The 23,245-nt window shown below is 39.1% G+C and overlaps 1 protein-coding gene across 1 annotated transcript in view; it reads right to left on the bottom strand.

The window, feature by feature from the left end:
* Positions 1-7,907, bottom strand: part of TASOR2 (transcription activation suppressor family member 2) — a 67,020-nt gene extending 59,113 nt beyond the window's left edge. Inside the window, 1 exon segment of the mRNA XM_082852947.1 lies at positions 7,421-7,907. Within this exon segment, the coding sequence (XP_082709073.1) occupies positions 7,421-7,481 (61 nt within the window). The 5' untranslated portion in view covers positions 7,482-7,907.
* Between the last annotated feature and the right edge of the window lie 15,338 nt (positions 7,908-23,245).

Here is a 23,245-nt window from a genome sequence, read left to right as displayed (position 1 = left end):
ACTGACATAATTTTCTTTAAGAATCTAAGTAATCCTGCTACTATTAAAAAAATTAAATCACTAGTCAAGAATCTGCCACCACCAAAACTTCAAACCCAAGTGGATTCAATGGTAATTTCTACCACAACTGGTTATCCATATGTGAATAAAGTTAAAATTACAGCTATACTCCAAACTACCCACAAATAACAAGTCTAAATATACAGACATGAAATAAAAATGTTTAAAATTAAGAATTACTAGCACCACAAAGAGAAAAAGAATTTGCAACCTACTTAACTATCAAAAGATTAGTACCTAGAGTATGTAAAGAAGTCCCAAAGTTCAACAACCCAATAAAAAACAGAAAAATGGACAAAGGATATGAACAGTTAGTACAAAAAAAGAGGGGGGAAAGACCTTTAAGCATATATAAAGATGCTCAAACAGTCCAAGAAAATGTAAATTCAAATAAACGGATACCACTTTTCACTGATCACACTATCAAAACCTATAAATTTATAAGCATATTCCGTGAGGCGAGGTTTTAGGAAAAATAGTCACTTAGGTATACTGCAGGTAAGAGTGCAAAATCCAAGGAAAAGCAATTTGGCAATATTTACCAAAATTTCAAAAGCATTTACATATTGACCCAACAATCAGTTTTGGAAATTAACTGTATAGAAATCTCACATACAAAATGACAACTCTACAAAGTTACTCCAAGCACCACTGTTTTGTTTTTTTTAATAGCAAAAGATTAGAAAAATATCAAATACTCTATCTACTACAGATTAGGTAAAACCGGTACAGCCACAAAGTAGAAAACTGCTTTTCCTACCCTATAGAATGAGTACGCTTCCTCTATACTTATTTGTGAAGACTTCTAGAATATACTGAAAAGTGGAGGAAAATAAAGGAGCATAATAGCAGAAATTAGAGTAAGAAGGAGGAATATAAAAAAATACACTGGGGGAATGAGCTGGACAGGTACAGGGAAGAAAGACTAAAACATGCCTTTACATGTTTTTAAATTGTTTAAATAAATGATCCTAGTAACTTTTTTAGCAACAGGAAGAGTTCATCAACTAATATATATAACATATTTCATTTTGATTCGTAGATATTAGTAAGAAAAAACAAGCAGCCTGTAGAAAACAGACCCTGAGTTTCTTTTAAGTAATCAGAGAAATGCAGTTTAAAACCACAGTAATATATCATTTCACTTCTACCAGACCAGCAAAGATTTTAAAAGTTGGACAATGCCATACGTAGAGAGAATGGAGAGCAAAGGGAGGTTTCATTCACAACTGGTGGAGTATAAATCAGAATCACCATCTGGGAAAAGTTAGATATTATCTAATGAAATTGAACATGCAAATATCCTCCCAATGGATCTAGCACTTCCACTACAAATATGCCCGATCAACAGTACTGTGTATATGCACTTGGAGATGACTGAGAACATTTATGGCTCCGCTAATTATAATAGCCCAAATGTTGGAAATAACCAATATGTTCATAAAGAATAAAATGGATAAACGTATAATATATTCTTAGAGTAGATTATTATACTTCAACAAAAACGAATGAATCACAGGAGTGGTTCCCAAAGTGGTGATGATAATGTAAGTGAGTTTTTGGTATTATATATTGAAATGTGCCATCATTTGGGAAATCTACATAATTCAGTGAACTAGTATCTTCCTCATGACCAATGCATGGGTGAAAGATCCCTTTAAAGTGCAAGCTACCAGACAAACATGTCACAAAGAAAGAAAACTACAGGCCAATATCACTGATGAACATAGATGCAAAAATCCTCAACAAAATACTAGCAAACAGAATCCAACAGCACATTAAAAGGATCATACACCATGATCAACTGGGGTTTATCCCAGGAATGCAAGGATTCTTCAATATACAAAAAGCAATCAATGTGATACACCGTATTAACAAATTGAAGGAGAAAAAGCATATGACCATCTCAATAGATGCAGAAAAAGCTTCTGAAAAAATTCAACACACATTTATGATAAAAACCCTCCAGAAAGTAGGCACAGAGAGAACTTACCTCAACATAATAACGGCCATATATGACAAACCCACAGACAGCATCGTTCTCAATGGTGAAAAACTGAAACCATTTCCTCTAAGATCAGTAACAAAACAAGGTTGCCCACTCTCACCACTATTATTCAACACAGTTTTGGAAGTTTTAGCCACAGCAATCAGAGAAGAAGAAGAAATAAAAGGAATCCAAACCAGAAAAGTAGACGCAAAGCTGTCACTGTCTGCTGATGACATAATACTACAGAGAATCCTAAATACTTTACCAGAAAACTACTAGAGCTAATCAGTGAATTTGGTAATGTAGCAGGATACAAAATTTATGCACAGATATCTCTTGCATTCCTATAAACTAATGATAAAAAAAACTGAAAGAGAAATTAAGGAAACACTCACATTTACCACTGCAACAAAAAGAATAAAATACCTAGGAATAAACCTACCTAAGGACACAAAAGACCTGTATGCAGAAAACTATAAGACACTGATGAAAGAAATTAAAGATGATACCAACAGATGGAGAGATATACCATGTTCTTGGATTGGGAGAATCAACATTGTGAAAGTGACTCTACTACCCAAAGCAATCTACAGATTCAATGCAATCCTTATCAAACTACCAATGGCATTCTTCACAGAACTAGAACAAAAAATTTCACAATTTGTATGGAAACACAAAAGACCCCGAATAGCCAAAGCAATCTTGAGAAAGAAAAACGGAGCTCAAGGAATCAGGCTCCGTGACTTCAGACTATACTACAAAGCTACAGTAATCAAGACAGTATGGTACTGGCACAAAAACAGAAATATAGATCAATGGAACAGGACAGAAAACCCAGAGATAAACCCACACACATATGGTCACCTTATTTTTGATAAAGGAGGCAAGAATATACAATGGAGAAAAGACAGCCTCTTCAATAAGTGGTGCTGGGAAAAACTGGACAGCTACATGTAAAAGAAGGAAATTAGAACACTCCCTAACACCATACACAAAAATAAACTCAAAATGGATTAAAGACCTAAATGTAAGGTCATACACTATAAAACTCTTAGAGGAAAACATAGGCAGAACACTCTGTGACATACATCACAGCAAGATCCTTTTTGACCCACCTCCTAGAGTAATGGAAATAAAAACAAAAATAAACAAATGGGACCTGATGAAACTTAAAAGCTTTTACACAGCAAAGGAAAACACAAACAAGATGAAAAGACAACCCTCAGAATGGGAGAAAATATTTGCAAATGAAGCAACTGACAAAGGATTAATCTCCAAAATTTACAAGTAGCTCAGTATCAAAAAAACAAACAACCCAATCCAAAAGTGGACAGAAGACCTAAATAGACATTTCTCCAAAGAAGATATACAGATTGCCAACAAACACATGTAAGGATGCTCAACATCATTAATCATTAGAGAAATACAAACCAAAACTACAGTAAGGTATCACCTCACACCAGTCAGAATGGTCATCATCAAAGAATCTACAAACAATAAATGCTGGAGAGGGTGTGGAGAAAAGGGAAGCCTCTTGCACTGTTGGTGGGAATGTAAATTGATACAGCCACTATGGAGAACAGTATGGAGGTTCCTTAAAGAGCTAAAAATAAAACTACCATACGACCCAGCAATCCCACTACTGGGCATATACCTGAGAAAACCATAATTCAAAAAGAGTCATGTACCACAATGTTCACTGCAGCTCTGTTTACAATAGCCAGGACATGGAAGCAACCTAAGTGTCCACTGACAGATGAATGGATAAAGAAGTGGCACATATATACAATGGAATATTACTCAGCCATAGAAGGAAACAAAACTGAGTTATTTGTAGTGAGGTGGATGGACCTAGAGTCTGTCATACAGAGTGAAGTAAGTCAGAAAGAGAAAAACAAATACCATACAATAACACATATATATGGAGTTTTTTTAAAAAAAAAGTTCTGAAGAACCTAGGGGCAAGACAGGAATAAAGATGCAGACGTAGAGAATGGACTTGAGGACACGGGGAGGGGGAAGGGTAAGCTGGGATGAAGTGAGAGAGTGGCATGGACTTATATATACTACCAAATGTAACACAGATAGCTAGTGGGAAGCAGCTGCATAGCACAGGGAGATCAGCTCGGTGCTTTGTGACCACCTAGAGGGGTGAGATAGGGAGTGTGGGACGGAGATGCAAGAGGGAGGAGATATGGGGATATATGTATATGTATAGCTGGTTCACTCTGTTATAAAGAAGAAACTAACACACCATTATAAAGCAATTATACTCCAATAAAGATGTTAAAAAAAATGCAAGCTAGACCAATAGGTTTTAATATCGCATAGTTTGAGAAGTTCATTGATTCCAAACTCTATATTTCAGCTAACCGTTAAGAAACTATTAGGTTTTGATGAGTATTAAAGAAAAAGATAACTATTTAAAAGAATATTAAAATATTCGTCCCTCTTCTAAACATACAGCTTAGTGAGGCCGGATTTTTTCATATACTTCAACTAAAGCAGTATATTGCAACTAACTGAATGCAGAAGCAAACATGAGACTCCAGTCATTAAATATATTTGTGAAAACGTAAAACAAAAACACTCTTGCCACTAACTTATTTTGGGTGTTGGAACATAGTTATTTTTCATTAAAAATGTTGTTTAAGATGTAGTAGGTTTACTATTATTAGTAGTAGTATTTTTTAGAGGTATACAAATCTATAAGCAATACACCATATGCTTAATGGTATATGTAAATATACCAACATCTACGTTTAAAATTGGTTGGTTTTAATATCTAATATGATATAATCCACATAAGCAAAGGATCTTTGTGATCCTCAATACTTCCTAGAACTGTGAAGGAGTCCTCAAGTTTCTGAATTGAGCTATAGGTACATGCTTCAACAGGGATGGATCTCAGAAACATAACGTTTAATGAAAGTAATTCACAGAGTACACAACGTGATTCTACTTAAAGTTCAAAAACAGGTGAAAGTAAACAATATGTTGGTTAAGGATACATATATGGTTGATAAAACTGTAAAGAAAAGCAAAGGGATAATTAACACAAAATTCAGGATGACCATGGTGATGGGGGCAGAGAATCCTTTGTTTCTGGAGAAAGGCACACACCAAAGGCTTCTAAGGTACTTGTGATGGTCTATTAAGCAGAGTACACAGATACAGTTTTTTGTTTTTGTTTTTTAAAACAGTATATACAAATGGTATATTTCACAACAAAAATTTTAACAGAAGAAACAAGGAGACATACCTATCCTCTTAGAAGGAAAAACTCAAAAGAATGTCTCTTCTCAAATTAATCTATAAATTCAATGCAATCACAAACAATATCTATCCCAACAAGATTTTCTACAGAACTTGAAAAGATGATTTTAAATTTCATCTGGAAGAAAAATGCAAAAGAAGAGCCCAAAACATTTTTCAAAAGAAAGTACCAAACTATATTATAAAGCTACAATAATTAAAACAGTGTGGTAGTAGATAAATGAGTCAAAGAAAAGAAGAAAATTCAGAACTCAATTAAAAAAAAAAATCAGCAAAGTATATGACCTGGCCAAAAATGCTTAATTTTCCTACTACCCAAGGAAGATAAACATTTAAATGAGATGTTATTTCAACTATTAGAAAATCAGTAAAATATTACCATCCGGTGCTGGCTAGTGGGGAGATAAAACACATCTTTTGAGAAAGTGAATATAAAAAGGTACAATCATTTGAGGGTAATTTAATACCATTATTATCCATCATTCTCAGAAGCAATCAAGTCTACGATTCATAGAAATACTATGATGAGCACATGAAACACTGCTTATAATGGCAAAAAAATCACTGCAGCATTTTAGTTATAAGGGAAAACTTGAAAATAATTTAAACGTCCATCAGTACAGGAATGAAAGACTCATTTGACAAATAGATGCCATATCTATTTAATTACACTAAGTAGATATATCACACTGCATTTATTTAACAAACACTACGTCTCAGTTAAGTTTTTAGACACTTTGCAGATTTTAATTCATTTAAGCAACTATGTCTGGATTACAGGAGATGCTCCTGATACAGCTCTTTTTAAAAAAGAACTGGTTACACTTGGACAAATGTCCTGAAAACACAAAATTTCAAACACTGTTCTTTGTCTTCCTTAAAATAGTTGTGAACACTGTGTCACTTTTAATTTTTCTCCAGTATGAGTTATTTACTGTTGTACTGAGTATACTGTATAGAGCTATCCGGTTCTAGAAGGCAGTTTTTCAACAGAAAAGTATTTTTACACTATTAAGGAATAGCAGCTTTGTTATAAACCTCCTGAGTAGGCTTACTACCAATCTCATAGCCTATAACATTAAATATATCCAAACCCCTTTCCCCTTCTAATGCTTTTTCAGGGGAACACCGTGGGCCCTTGGATCACCAACGTTACTGCAATAACACCGTATGCTTGCACAGCACTTAACGTCTGGAATATATTTTCAAAAACCTTACTGTTCTAATTTTACCTTACAGGGAGAATAAAGGGTAAAAGAGGTGTATTTAAATATATGGATTTCAAATAGACAAGTGGTGATTAAGAGAAACTTGAGGATTTTCAAAGGATCTTCCCCCCAATTTTGAGGTTAATGTGCCACGTTCTCCCACAAATGCTGCTTGGTGCCACCTTCAGACAAACTGCTGGGTTGAATGGACCAACCTACGATGACGCGCTACTTCGGTTTTCAGCTAAATGACCCTCCCTGGGGAAAGACCTCTTCTATGCCTACTTTAAAAAAGAAAAGGTCACACACGGCCAATGAAGTCTATGCAGAAGGAAAGCGGAGGTGCGGACTTCACCAAGAATCCTTAGAAAAGTACTTCACTGCCAGTCCCAACCCAAGGAGCAAAGAAAGCTTCAGCTGGCTACTTCTTACAACGTCCACGAGGATGCAGCGGTCCTCTCACAGGCAACTCAAAGGATGTGCTGAACCACCCTACACTTTCCACCTCCGAAAGGGGAAACAGGAATTCTGACGCCTTACACACCTGGAAGACGCTGACTGACTAGAAACAGGTGAAGATCGGTGTGTTAGCAGCTGAAAGCGGCCACAGGTGGAGTCAGAGCCGAAGCAGCAAAGCAAAAGCGATTCTGAGAACCTCCGACCCCCGCCCCTCCCACCCAGAGCAGCGCTACCAGGCAAGAACGCGTGAGTCAACTCAGCATCCATGAGAAGCATGCAAAGTCGACTGGAACTCAATTTTTCATTAAAAAATAAAATGACAACAAGAACCCCGCACAGCCCGAGCGGCCACGCCGGGCACTCGGCCCCGGAGGACGGGCTCCTCTCGCCTGCCCTCTGGGTGGGCGTTCACGAGAGGCAGTCTCACCTGTCCTGTGCGCCGCCGCCGCCCCCGCGGACCGAAGATCAGCGTTCAGTTTCCTCCCCATGCTAAAATGCTGTCCGCGCCTCCACACGCGCTTCCTCCCCTCAGGCCCTCGAGGCCAAGCGTGACAGATCCCGTCGGAACCTGCCAACCAGCCGCGCCCGGGCCAACTCCCCGGGCCGGGGAGCCTTCGGGCCGCCCCTTGCAGGGACTCCCCTCCTCCCGGTTCCACAGGGCCCGCGTTCGCACAGGCTCGTCAGCAGCGCGCGGGACCCTCCACGTCGCAAACAGTCCTTCCTCTCCGCCCTGGTGCCAAGAACGCCGCCCGGGCGTCGCGGGGCGGCTCCGAGGCGCCGGCGGGAGTGACGCGGGCCTGGAGTCCAGGCTCGGAGCCTGCAGACCTCGCCGCGCTCGTCAGCCAAACGCTGCTCCTGCCCCAGAGGGTCATAGGAAGGCACGAACGCTGAAACTCCCCACCACCTGAGGTAACAAGTCGACTTTCTCAGTGACTGACGCTGGAACCCGGAAATAAAACCCCACGCCCACAGGAAGCGGAGATGGGGGGAGAGAAAGTGAAAACTGAACTGTGGCGTCCCTAGGAGGCAGGAGCCAATCGCTGGGGAGAAGCCGACGCGCAGGCGCGAGCTGCGGCCGTCGTCCACGCAGCGCTCACCTCTCTCCTCTACGCAGGCGCGAGCCCGCGGCGCGGCCCGGGATTGGACAAAGGATTCTGGCGGGCGCGGTTGCCCGGCGGGCGGAGCGGGGCGTCTCGCGGGGCTGACGCGTTACCGGAAGCGGAAGGCGCGCAAGGGGAACCGCGGAGGCGCAGCCGTGACGGCCTTGAATGTGTTGGCGGGCGTCTTGCGCCTCACCGTTGGGAGTATATACCTCCTTGAGTCTGCTACAGCTGCCGCAGCGTTGCTTGTCTTGTCTTGCCCAAAAGCGACGTTTACGAAATCACGCCTTTGTAGTAATTTAATAAACGTTGATCCATGTAACATTTGTTTATGTGGTGGGTTCCCTAGGAAAACACCACTAGAAGTTTCTATTCCATGCAGAGTTAAGGGAATAGCATTACTATAGCAATGCTGTCACCACAAATAGCATTACTTATACCAATCAGAGATACTAGGTGATGCACTTAACCGTGAGCCAGACACTGGGCCACACTATGGGAATAGAATAATTTACTCATTCAGTAGCATCTTTTATTGTTTACTGTGGCCAGGTGCTGAATTAGGCACTAAGATTACAGTCATGAATAAGCCAGATAAGGACCTGCACAGAGTGGAACTTATTCTAGAGGTGGATGACAAACAGTAACAAGTAACACCACCACCACCACCAGAACAGAACTTAATAATACTGCAGTGAAAACAAGCCAGAAATGCTGAGGATGGGGTTGGAGGCTGGAGGCTGGAGCAGAAGAGGCAGAGCTACAACGTCTCACTGAATAAGGGACATTTGAGGTCAAACCTCAGTGATAAAAACAGACCAAATTAGTTCTTGGAAGATGAGGAGGAAGAACTTTCCAAGCAGAAGACAAAGTAAGTACAAAAGTCCTAGACATGAAATTGTGTGTGTTCAAGAACTGAGGAAGGTTGGCTGTAGAAGCAGAGACTGAGGTACAGCCGATGTTTTCAAAGTACATAAAACCAGTACGTACAACTCCCTGGTTTATCACAAAGCAAATATTCATGAAACCATCACCCTGGTCAAGAAATAGAACATTGCCAAAAACCCAGAAGTTCCTTCTTGCGCCACCTATGGATCAATACCCACTCCCCTTACCTACCATCAAACCTAACAACGAATCTAACTTCCATGGTAATCTCTTCCTTTCCTTTCTTAGTAGGTTTGCTGCCTAAATATGCATCCCTAAACTTTATCATTTAGTTTTGCTTGTGGTTTGAACTTTATATAAACTGAATGCGTTTGTGCCTGGTTTCTTTGGAGTAACACTGTGAGACTCATGTTTTTGTGTACACAATTCTTTCATTTTCATTGCTATATATATAGGGGTGGGTGTAATACATTTTCTTTATCCATTTTACTGTTGATAGACATTTGCGTTATTTCCAGTTCTTGGCTATGATGAATAATACTGCGGAGCACAGGCTCCGGACGCGCAGGCTCAGCGGCCATGGCTTATGGGCCTAGCCGCTCTGCAGCATGTGGGATCTTCCCGGACCAGGGCACGAACCCATGTCCCCTGCATCGGCAGGCGGACTCTCAACCACTGCGCCACCAGGGAAGCCCTGAACTTTCTTATTCACATCTCTGTACACCTGGGCATCATTTATGTTGGGTGTATTACATGCTGGACGTGCTGGACATGATGATTTGGACTTTTTGCTTCAGCAAGTATTTATTCCCTTCCCTCTTTTACTGTTGGTCAGGTTTGCTTTTCTACCCCATTGATATTGTCCTTGGTCATATGAATGTTTTTGGCTGATAGAATATTAGCAGACATGATATATGCAGGAGTCTTGTGTGCTTGCATAGTTTGATTTGGCTCCTGAGTGCAGGTGATGCACATGAGGAGACCATAGTCTCATGTAGCTGTTGCCCCTTCAGTCTGGGCCCTCAGAATAAGCACATATGGAGCAGATGTGAATCCAACCTGCAGGCCAAACCAATCTTAGATTAGCATAAACTTAGACATCCCAAAGATTGGTGAGTATGAGAATTAATGCTGTTGTCCTAAGTCACTGAGCCTGGGGTGGTCTATTATACAGCATTATTGTGGCAATAAAGAAGGCATATGTTCAGCTTTAATAGATAAAGTCAAACTTCTTGCAAACTGGTTTTACAAAGTTATATTTCCACAAGAAATGTATGAGAATTCTAGTTTCTCTACATCTTGGTCAATATTTTTTAACTTTAGTTACTCTGAAGGGTGTCATATGGTTTGAGTTTGCATTGCCTCCAACTTTGTTCTTTTTCCAATATTTGAATAGTTTTGGCTATTCTAAGTCATTTGAATTTCTGTATAAATTTTAGAATCAGTTTATTTTCTACCTCAAAACACACATACACACACAAAAACAAACAAATCAAAAAAAAAAACAAACAACCCACAGCTTCTAGGATATTGCCTGGGATTGTGTTTAATACATAGATCAATTTGGAGAGAATTAACGTCTCAATATTCTACCTTTGAATTCATGAACATGATATCTCTATTTATTTAGGTCTCATATTTTCTCTAAGCAACATCTATATTTTCCAGTGTTCAGGTCTTGTGCACATTTTGTTATATTTATCTCTTCATATTTTTATGGTATTTTGAAATTTTAATTTATAATGGCTTATTGCTAGTATATAGAAATACAAATGATGTTCCCATAGCAACCTTATATCCTGCAACTTGCTAAACTCACTAATTAGATCTAATAGCTATTTGTGTGTGTGTATGTGTGTGTATTCCTTAAGATTTTTCTAAGACAAACATGTTGATTGCAAATAAAAATACTTTTCTTTGTTTCCAATCTGTATTTTTTTTCCTATATCATTGGTTAAGTCCTCAATTGCAATATTGAATATAAGAGGTGAGAGCAAACATCTTATTATTGATCTATGGGGAAAGCATTCAATATTTCACCATTAAGTATAATGTTACCTTTGGTGTTTTCTGTCCTTTTTTAGGTTGAGGATTTGCCCTTTTATTCCTAGTTTTTGAGAGCTTTTATCATAAATGAATGTTGAATTTTGTCTGCATCTATTGAGAGGCTTATATAGTTTTTTTTAATCTACTAGTATGATGAATTACATTATTTTCAAATGTTCATCCAACCTTGAATTCCTGGGATGAACCAAATTTACTTAGGATGCATTATCCTTTCTCTATATTACTGGACATGAATTGCTATATTTTGTTAAGGATTTTGGCATGTATGTTCATGAGAGATATTGGTCCACAGTTTACTTTTCTTGTGATATCTTAGTTTTGGTATGAGGGTAACTCTAGCTTCACAGAATGAGTTGGTAAGTATTCCCTCATCTTTTAATTTCCAAAATACTCTGATTAAAGTAGGTATTATTTCTTCCAAAAATGTTTAATAGAATTAATCAGTGAAGTCATTAGGGACCTGTGTTTTCTTTATAGGGAGTTTTTTTAAGTACAAATTTTATTTCATTAATAGATATAGAGTTATTAAGAATATCTATTTTGGAGGAATAGAGCTCTACCAATACCACTGTCACAGCAGGGTGACTATGGGCTTTCTCCCAAAGCCCCAAGGAGAAACAGCAGAAGCTTAACACTGTGTGTTTGAGGAAATAGATACCACCAAAATAATCCAGTGAGTCACTGAGCAAATAAATAAGCAAATAACAGTAACAAGGCCCCAAGGGGTGAGGGGAGAACAGCATACAGAGTTGTGGCAATTTATTACATAAATGTTCAGCTTCCAACCAAAAATTATGAGTCATGAAAAGAAAACAGAAAAGTATGACCATGCACTGAAAAAAGCAAGCAACAGAAACTCTTGTGAGAGTGACTAAAATTGTATTTAAGAAAGAAAGACTTCAAAGTAGCCATTATAAACATGTTCAACAGACTAAAGGAAAGTGTGATAAAAGAAGTAAGGAAAGATATGTTGACAATATCACATCAAATGAAGAATATCAATAAAGCGAAATTATGAAACCAATTCTAAAAAAAACAAAGAGAAATTACAAAAAAGAGCCAAATGGAAAGTGTGGAGTTGAAAAGTAAAATAATTGAAATAAAAACACCTAGAGGGACTCAACAGTGATTAGAACTGGAAGAAGAAAGAATTAGCAAGCTTGAATATAGATCAATAGAGATTATTGATCAAGCTGAAAAACAGCATAAACAATAAAGAAAAAGGAACAAGAGGCTTCAAGATGGCAGAAGAGTAAGACGTGGAGATCACCTTCCTCCCCACAAATACATCAGAAATACATCTACATGTGGAACAACTCCTACAGAACACCTACTGGACGCTGGCAGAAGACCTCAGACCTCCCAAATGGCAAGAAAGTCCCCACGTACCTGGGTAGGGCAAAAAAAAAAAAAAAGAAAAAACAGAGACAAAAGAATAGGGACGGGACCTGCACCACTGGGAGGGAGCTGTGAAGGAGGATAGGTTTCCACACACTAGGAAGCCCCTTCACTGGCGGAGACTGCGGGTTGCTTAGGGGGGAAGCTTCGGAGCCGCGAAGGAGAGCGCAGCAAAAGGGGTGCACAGGGCAAAGTGGAGAGATTCCCGCACAGAGGACCAGTGCCAACCGGCACTCACCAGCCCGAGAGGCTTGTCTGCTCACCCGCCGGGGCGGGCTGTGGCTGGGAGCTGAGGCTTGGGCTTCGGAGGTTGGATCCCAGGCAGAGGACTGGGGTTGGCTGCGTGAACACAGCCTGAAGGGACTAGTGCGCCACAGCTAGCGAGGAGGGAGTCCGGGAAAAAGTCTGGAGCTGCCGAAAAGGCAAGAGACTTTTTCTTGCCTCGTTTCGCGGTGTGCGGGGAGAGGGGATTCAGAGCTTCGCTTAAAGGAGCTCCAGAGACGGGCGCGAGCCGCGGCTAACAGCGCAGACCCCAGAGATGGGCATGAGACGCTAAGGCTGCTGCTGCAGCCACCAAGAAGCCTGTGTGCAAGCACAGGTCACTCTCCACACCTCCCCTCCCAGGAGCCTGTGCGGCCCGCCACTGCCAGGGTCCCGTGATCCAGGGACAACTTCCCCGGGAGAATGCACGGCGCGCCCGAGGCTGGTGCAGCGTCACACCAGCCGCTGCCGCTGCAGGCTCACCCCACATCCGTACCCCTCCTCTCCCCAGCCTGAGAGAGCCAGAGCCCCCGAATCAGCTGCTCCTTTAACCCCGTCCTGTCAGAGCGAAGAACAGACGCCCTTAGGCGACCTACACGCACAGGCAGGGCCAAATCCAAAGCTGAACCCCAGGAGCTGTGCGAACAAAGAGGAGAAAGGGAAATCTTTCCCAGCGGCCTCAGGAGCAGCGGATTAAATCTCCAAAATCAACTTGATGTAACTGCCTCTGTGGAATACCTGAATAGACAACAAATCATCATAACTTGAGGAGGTGGATGGTGGGAGCAACGATATATATATTTTTTCCCTTTTTCTTTTTTTGTTAATGTGTGTGTGTATATGCTTCTGTGTGTGATTTTTGTCTGTGTAGCTTTGCTTTTACCATTTGTCCTAGGGTTCTGTCTGTCCGGTTTTTTTTCTTCTTTTTTTTAGTATAGTTTTTAGTGCCTGTTATCATTGGTGTATTTGTTATTTGGTTTGGTTGCTCTCTTCTTTTCCTTTTTTTATTACTTTTAAAATTTTTTCTTAATTTTTTTTATTTTAAATAACGTTATTTTCTTTTTTTTTTCTTTCTTTCTTTTTTTCTCCCTTTTATTCTGAGCCGTGTGGATGACAGGCTCGTGGTACTCTGGCCAGGTGTCAGGGCAGTGCCTCTGAGGTGGGAGAGCCAAGTTCAGGACATCGGTCCACCAGAGACGTCCCAGCTCCACGTAATATCAAATGTAAAAATCTCCCAGAGATCTCCATCTCAATGCCAAGACCCAGCTCCAGTCAATGACCAGCAAGCTACAGTGCTGGACACCCTGTGTCAAACAACTAGCAGGACAGGACCACAACCCCACCCATTAGCAGAGAGGCTGCCTACAAGCATAATAAGGTCACAGACACCCCAAAACACACCACCAGATGTGGACCTGCCCACCTGAAAGACAAGATCCAGCCTCATCCACCAGAACACAGGCACTAGTCCCCTCCACCAGGAAGCCTACACAACCTACTGAACCAACCATAGCCACTGGGGGCACACACCAAAAACAATGGGAATTACTAACCTGCAGTCTGTGAAAAGCAGACCCCAAACACAGTAAGGTAAACAAAATGAGAAGACAGAGAAACACATAGCAGATGAAGGAGCAAGATAAAAACCCACCAGACCTAACAAATGAAGAGGAAATAGGCAGTCTACCTGAAAAAGAATTCAGAATGATAGTAAAGATGATCCAAAATCTTGGAAATAGAATGGAGAAAATACAAGAAACGTTTAACAAAGAACTAGAAGAACTAAAGAGCACGCAAACAATGATGAACAACACAATAAATGAAATTAAAAATTCTCTAGAAGGGATCAATAGCAGAATAACTGAGGTGGAAGAACAGATAAGTGACCTGGAAGATAAAATAGTGGAAATAACTACTGCAGAGCAGAATAAAGAAAAAAGAATGAAAAGAATTGAGGACAGTCTCAGAGACCTCTGAGACAACATTAAAGACAGCAACATTCAAATTATAGGGGTCCCAGAAGAAGAAGAGAAAAAGAAAGGGACTGAGAAAATATTTGAAGAGATTATAGTTGAAAACTTCCCTAATATGGGAAAGGAAATAGTCAATCAAGTCCAGGAAGCACAGAGAGTCCCATACAGGATAAATCCAAAGAGAAACACGCCAAGACACATATTAATCAAACTATCAAAACTTAAATGCAAAGAAAAAATATTAAAAGCAGCAAAGGAAAACAACAAATAACACACAAGGGAATCCCCATACGGTAAACAGCTGATCTTTCAGCAGAAACTGCAAGCCAGGAAGGAGTGGCAAGACATATTTAAATTGATGAAAGGGAAAAAACCTACAACCAAGATTACTCTGCCCAGCAAGGATCTCATTCAGATTCGATGGAGAAATTAAAACCTTTGCAGACAAGCAAAAGCTAAGAGAATTCAGCACCACCAAACCAGCTTTACAACAAATGCTAAAGGAACTTCTCTAGGCAGGAAACACAAGAGAAGGAAAAGACCTACAGTAACAAACCCAAAACAATTTAAAAAATGGTAATAGGAACATACATATCGATAATTACCTTAAATGGAAATGGATTAAATGATCCAACCAAAAGACATAGACTGGCTGAAGGGATACAAAAACAAGACCCGTATATATGCTGTCTACAAGAGACCCACTTCAGACCTAGCGACACATACAGACTGAAAGTGAGGGGATGGAAAAGGATATTCCATGCAAATGGAAATTGAAAGAAAGCTGGAATAGCAATTCTCATATCAGACAAAATAGACTTTAAAACAAAGACTATTATTACAAGAGACAAAGAAGGACACTACATAATGATCAAGGGATCAATCCAAGAAGACATATAACAATTCTAAATATTTATGCACCCAACATAGGAGCACCTCAATACATAAGGCAAAAACTAACAGCCATAAAAGGGGAAATCAACAGTAACACAATCATAGCAGGGGACTTTAACACCCCACTTTCACCAATGGACAGATCATCCAAAATGAAAATAAATAAGGAAACACAAGCTTTAAATGCTACATTAAACAAGATAGACTTAATTGATATTTATAGGACATTCCATCCAAAAACAACAGAATACACTTTCTTCTCAAGTTCTCATGGAACATTCTCTAGGATAGGTCATATCTTGGGTCACAAATCAAGCCTTGGGAAATTTAACAAAACTGAAATGGTATCAAGTATCTTTTCTGGCCACAGTGCTATGAGACTACATATCAATTACAGGAAAAAACCTGTAAAAAATACAAACACTTGGAGGCTAAAAATACACTACTTAATAAGGAAGATATCACTGAAGAAATCAAAGAGGAAATAAAAAAATACCTAGAAACAAATGACAATGAAAACACGACAACCCAAAACTTATGGGAAGCAGCAAAAGCAGTTCTAAGAGGGAAGTTTATAGCAATGCAGTCCTATCTTAACAAACAAGAAAAATCTCAAATAAACAACCTAACCTTACACTTAAAGCAATTAGAGAAAGAAGAACCAAAAAAACCCCAAAACTAGCAGAAGGAAAGAAATCATAAAGATCAGATCATAAATAAATGAAAAAGAAATGAAGGAAACGATAGCAAAGGTCAATAAAACTAAAAGCTGGTTCTTTGAGAAGATAAACAGAACTGATAAACCATTAGCCAGACTCATCAAGAAAAAAAAGGGAGAAGACTCAAATCAATAGAATTAGAAATGAAAAAGGAGAAGTAACAACTGACACTGCAGAAATACAAAGGATCATGAGAGATTACTACAAGCAAATATAAGCTAATAAAATGAACAACCTGGAAGAAATGGACAATTTCTTAGAAATGCACAACCTTCCAAGACTGAACCAGGAAGAAATAGAAAATATGAACAGACCAATCACAAGCACTGAAATTGAAACTGTGATTAAAAATCTTCCAACAAACAAAAGCCCAAGACCAGATGGCTGCACAGGCAAATTCTATCAAACATTTAGAGAAGAGCTAACACCTATCCTTCTCAAACTCTTCCAAAATATAGCAGAGGGAGGAACACTCCCAAACTCATTTTATGAGGCCACCATCATCCTGATACCAAAATCAGACAAAGAAGCCACAAAGAAAGAAAACTACAGGCCAATATCACTGATGAACATAGATGCAAAAATCCTTAATAAAATACTAGCAAACAGAATCCAAGAGCACATTAAATGGATCATACACCATGATCAAGTGGGGGTTATCCCAGAAATGCAAGGATTCTTCAGTATACGCAAATCAATCAATGTGATACACCATATTAATAAACTGAAAGAGAAAAACCATATGATCATCTCAATAGATGCAGAGAAAGCTTTCAACAAAATTCAACACCCATTTATGATAAAAACCCTTCAGGAAGTAGGCAGAGAGGGAAGTTACCTCAACATAATAAAGGTCGTATATGACAAACCCACAGCCAACATTGGTCTCAATGGTGAAAAACTGAAACCACTTCCACTAAGATCAGGAGCAAGACAAGGTTGCCCACTCTCACCACTATTATTCAACATAGTTTTATAGTTTTGGAACTTTTAGCCACAGCAATCAGAGAAGAAAAAGAAATAAAAGGAATCCAAATTGGGTAAGAAGTAAAGCTGTCACTGTTTGCAGATGACATGAAACTATACATAGAGAATACTAAAGATGCTACCAGAAAACTACTAGAGCTAATCAATGAATTTGTCAAAGTAGCAGGATACAAAATTTATGCACAGAAGTCTCTTGCATTCCTATACACTAATGATAAAAAAATCTGAAAGAGAAATTAAAGAAACACTCCCATTTACCACTGCAACAAAAAGAATAAAATACCTAGGAATAAACCTACCAAAGGACACAAAAGTCCTCTATGCAGCAAATTATAAGACACTGATGAAAGAAATTAAAGATGATACAAATAGATGGAGAGATATACCATGTTCTTGGATTGGAAGAATCAATATTGTGAAAATGACTATACTACCCAAAGCAATCTACAGATTCAATGCAATCCCTATAAAACTACCATTGGCATTTTTCACAGAACTAGAACAAAAAATTTCACAATTTGTATGGAAACACAAAAGACCCCGAATAGCCAAAGCAATCTTGAGAAAGAAAAACGGAGCTCAAGGAATCAGGCTCCCTGTCTTCCGACTATACTACAAAGCTACAGTAATCAAGACAGAATGGTACTGGCACAAAAACAGAAATAGATAGTGGAACAGGATAGAATGACCAGAGATAAACCCACACACATATGGTCACCTTATCTTTGATAAAGGAGGCAAGAATATACAATGGAGAAAAGACAGACTCTTCAATAAGTGGTGCTGGGAAAACTGGACAGCTAAATGTAAAAGAGTGAAATTAGAACACTCCCTAACAACATACACAAAAATAAACTCAAAATGGATTCCAGACCTAAATGTAAGACCGGACACTATAAAACTCTTAGAGGAAAACATAGGCAGAACACTCTGTGACATACATCACAGCAAGATCCTTTTTGACCCACCTCCTAGAGAAATGGAAATAAAAGCAAAAATAAACAAATGGGAACTAATGAAACTTAAAAGCTTTTGCACAGCAAAGGAAAACATAAACAAGATGAAAAGACAACCCTCAGAATGGAAGAAAATATTTGCAAATGAAGCAACTGACAAAGGATTAATCTCCAAAATTTACAAGCAGCTCATGCAGCTCAGTATCAAAAAAACAAACAACCCAATCCAAAAATGGGCAGAAGACCTAAACAGACATTTCTACAAAGAAGATATACAGATTGCCAAGAAACACATGAAAGAATGCTCAACATCATTAATCATTAGAGAAATGCAAATCAAAACTACATTGAGATATCATCTCACACCAGTCAGAATGGCCATCATCAAAAAAATCCACAAACAATAAATGCTGGAGAGGGTGTGGAGAAAAGGGAACCCTCTTGCACTTTTGGTGGGAATGTAAATTGGTGCAGCCACTATGGAGAACAGTATGGAGGTTCCTTAAAAAACTAAAAATAGAACTACCATATGGCCCAGCAATCCCACTACTGGGCATATACCCTGAGAAAATCATAATTCAAGAAGAGTCATGTAACACAATGTTCATTGCAGCTCTATTTATAATAGCCAGGACATGGAAGCAACCTAAGTGTCCATCGACAGATGAATGGATAAATAAGATATGGTACATACATACAGTGGAATACTACTCAGAGTACATTAACCTATGTATAATGGGAGTAGCAGGAGAGGAGAGAGAACAGAGAAGAAAATATATTGGGAGAAATAATAGCTAAAAACTCCCCAAATTGATTGAAAAATAATAATATAGACATCCAGGAAGCTCAATGAACTCCAAGTGGTATAAATTCAGAGAGTCACAAACAAACACATCATAGGAAAAAAAATGCTCAAAGTCAAAGACAAGGACAAAATCTTGAAAGCAGCAACAAAAAAATAACTTGTCGCTTATAATAGACCCCTGATAAGATTAACAGCCGACTTCTCAGCAGAAACAGTGGAATCTAGAAGACAGTGAGACGACGTATTTAAAGTAGTCAAAGAAAAAAAACTGTCAACCAAGGATCCTATATCCAGCAACTTTATGTTTCAAAAGTGAAAGTGAATAAAAGACTGTCCCAAATAAACAAAAACTGAAAGAATTTTTTGCTAGCAGATCTGCATTACAACAAATACTAAAGAAGTTCTTCAGGCTGAAACCAAGTGACCACAAATGGTAATCTGAATCTGCATGAAAAAGCAAAGAACTCTGGTAAAATTTATTACATAAAGATAAAAAACAGTATAAATGCATATTTTTCTTCTTCATTCTCATAACTAATTTTAAAAGCCATGGAATAATATGTACATAATGTAATATGGGGCTTATTGGGGCTTATAACATGTAGAAATGAAATATATGTACAGTACAGTTGCCAATAAAAGCACAAAGGAGGTAAGTGGGGGCAAAGCTGCATTTGGCTAAGGAAATGACAACAGATGGTAAGGTAATAATTATAAGAATGTATTCTTGGGTTTGTAACATTTGTATGTGTAATATGTATGACAATAATAATGCAAAAGGAAAAAATGGATTAGATCGAAATAGGTGTAGCATTTTTATATATCACTGAATTAAGCTAGTATAAATCTGAAGCTGATTCCGATAAGATGTATATAGCAAATCCTAGAGAAAAACTAAAATAAACAAACAAAATTAAAGAAATGAAAATGCTACAATAGAAAATATTACTTAATGCAAATGAAAGCAGTAACGGAGGAACAGAGAAACAAATAAGACATGAGACATATAGAAAACAAAAAATAAAATGGCAAGACATTAATCCAACTATATAAATATAATTAAATGTGAATGGATTAAACAACAAATCAAAAGGAGAATTAGTAGAGAGTTCAGCAGAATGGATTAAAAGATGATATAACTATAATCTGTTTGCAGGAGAGACACTCTAGATCCAAAGATATAAATATATTGAAAGTAAAAGGATGGGAGTATATTCACCCATAAGAAAGCTGAAATGGCTATACTAATATAAGACAAAACATACTTTGAAACAAAAAAGATATTCCTAGAGATAAGGAGGGAAATTGATATAAGTATCAATTCATAAGGAAGAGATACCAGTTATAAATAGATATGCACCTAATAACAGAACTCCGAAACACATGAAGAAAAAACTGCAGGAATGAAGAGAGAAATAGGCAATTAAACAACATAGTTGGAGACGTCAATACTCACTTTCAATAATGGATAGAATAATAAGATCAACAAGTAAACCTTCTTTTCCTAAGTTCCCCCTTGAGAGGGCCTTGGGAACCACGGAGGAACTGCTCCCCAAATGTGTGTGGAGAAATGGATCTGTGTGGTGCAAAGGATTGACTGTGATGGCACTGGAGGTGAACTCGTTCAAGAGCACCTGCTGTGGAAGTGTAGTTGAGTCACGGACTCCAGCAGCCAGCCCACTGGACCCACCATGGCATTCACATTTCCTTCAGGATGCTCCTAGACAGTAACCATTGGCATGGAGAATTGGGAAATTTTAGGCAAAACAAGTTTAATCACGCATTAATAGTTGTTAAAACTAAAAACACCAAAACAGCATTTTGCTTTCTGGCCATGATGAAGTAACTGGTGTCATTTTAGCTTTTCACTATAAATTTCTGGAAAACTGGGAAAAACATTTACAACAACTATATTCAGACTTTGAACAAGAGATAGCCCAGCACTTTGATCCCTGAACTGAAAGAAAGTGAACAAACAAGCTTTCTGACTGGATGCATGTATTGCACCATGGGTGGGAAGGGAGAACCCCACATAGAATGATGGTATTGTTGAGCTAAGGAAACAGAAATTTGAGTTTCAAGAAACTAAGGTGGTTTGAATTTTTGGGACAGTACACAAGGAGGAGAAAGATATGTGAAGAACTCCAGAAATTTGCATAGGGGTTCACTAAAGTCTGACTGAATACTAAGTTTCACATGTATAGCGAGAGACTCCAAGAGGTCAGGAAAAGAACTCCTAGAAAAAGACTCCTGGGGAGCTGTAGAATTACCAAGTACCAGAGCTCACACAGGCTTGGAAGACATTTGAGTTCTGACCTACCAGAGAGGAAAGAAAGACCTTGCTGAACACCTGGGGCATTCAGGAGAAACCCCTGAAAGCCTTGCCTTAGTAGGTTAGCAAAAAAAATAGTAGCCTTAGAGATTAACAAAAAAATAGATAAATGAATTACTACATAATAAGTATCTTGGGAACAATTCTTTTTAAGTTCAGAAAAAAATTACCTTAGATTCTACACATAGCAACGAATTCCAGATGGGTTAAAGACTTAACAGAACAGAACAAAACAGAATAATAGACATATTCTGGCTCTTGGTGGGTAAATACATTCAGAATATTGAAGATAAAAGAAATACTCTCAGAGAATATATTTCTGAATATATAAAAACTTAAAAAATCTTTTCTACAAGAAAATGTTGAAATCAAGCAACAGAGTGGAGAAAAATTATAACATAGTAAGCTAATAATAAGGAAATGTTTGCTTTCTAATATATTTAGTAAATACTTGCATACACACATATATGTGTGTATATATGCATACAGATACAGATATAAATACATCTATACATAAGTATATAAATATATGGTATATACATATATAAATATAAATTTTAAAATATAGTCTATACTCAGATCTAGATGATCCTTTGTTAAGGAAGAAATATTGAAGAAAATACAAACATACAAACACACGGCATTGTCATAGGGAAAAACATAACATCCCCTGGGCAAATATATTCATTAAAAAATGTACTGCACTTAGTAAAAAATGCAAGAAACTTGCAAGAAAAACGCAAGAGCCTAATTTTGGTAGACAAGTGGCAAAAAGGTTATAAACACATATTGCTAATAGGCTTGAAATGTCACTTCCAGGCCTGGGGCTATGAATTTCCCCGCGCTTGGGATTCGGATAGACGGGGTTCAAACCCTTGTGGGTACAGCGCCGGACTGGTGGTAAAGACTCAGTCTTAGGGGAGACCTCTCCTGGGTCTGCTCTATGCTAGTCCTTATGTGTTTCCAGATGGGATCATTCCTGATATTTTTACTTTTCAGCTCAAACTAACTTCTGCATTTAGGCTCAGTACAGGTCCCGTGATGTGGCTGCAATCGATTACTCAATCGCCCACTTGGAATCATTTGTAAACAGAGTCTTCATTTCTGTCATGAGACTTCAAAAGGCGTGGTGTATGCGTGCGTTTTAACGAACCTGAACAATTTGGAATTTATGATTTCTCTGGAAAGATGAAAGAAACAGGGGTATGCCAACTCGGGTAGGAAGTCTGTCTTTAAAATGAAAGTATGGGGGGGAGGGGCGGGGAGGCTCTGGAGCTTTGCTGAGGTCGATTCAATACAAAGGAAGGTAGTGAGTTGTAGCAGCTTTGCACACGGACACTTAGACACGTGGACACGTTTTACACACGGACACAGGACATGTTCTGCACGTGGACATATGGGCGCAATTTGCATGAACATACATATTTTGCACACGGACGCTGATTTTGCCCGTGGATACTTGGACATGTGGAAATGTTTTGCACACGGACACTTGTTCTGCAGTTAGACACGTTTTGCACACTGACACGGACGCGCTGTGCACATGGACATACGGGCACGTTTTGCATGTGGACATATTTTGCACCTGGACACGTGTTTTGCAGAGGGACGTATGGACACGTTTTGCACACTGACACCCTCTGCACATGGACACACGGCACGGTTTGCACAAGAACAAATATTTTGCACATGAACACGTTTGCCTAGCAAACACCAGCGGCGAGCGCGGAGTCAGACGCAGGTGTCTGCGGCTTGTCGAAGGCCCTGAGCTGGGGGAGCCGCGCCGGCCGGGCCTGGAACTACAACTCCCAGCGCGCGCGGCCGCCTCTCCTGGACGCGCGGCGACGCCGATTGGCCCCGCCCAGCGGGCGG

Source organism: Leucopleurus acutus (genome assembly GCF_964270905.1).
Source record: "Leucopleurus acutus genome assembly, chromosome: 1".
Classification (NCBI taxonomy): Eukaryota; Metazoa; Chordata; class Mammalia; order Artiodactyla; family Delphinidae; genus Leucopleurus; species Leucopleurus acutus.
Note: the sequence above shows the minus strand (reverse complement) of the source record. Positions and strands in the feature narration are given on the sequence as shown.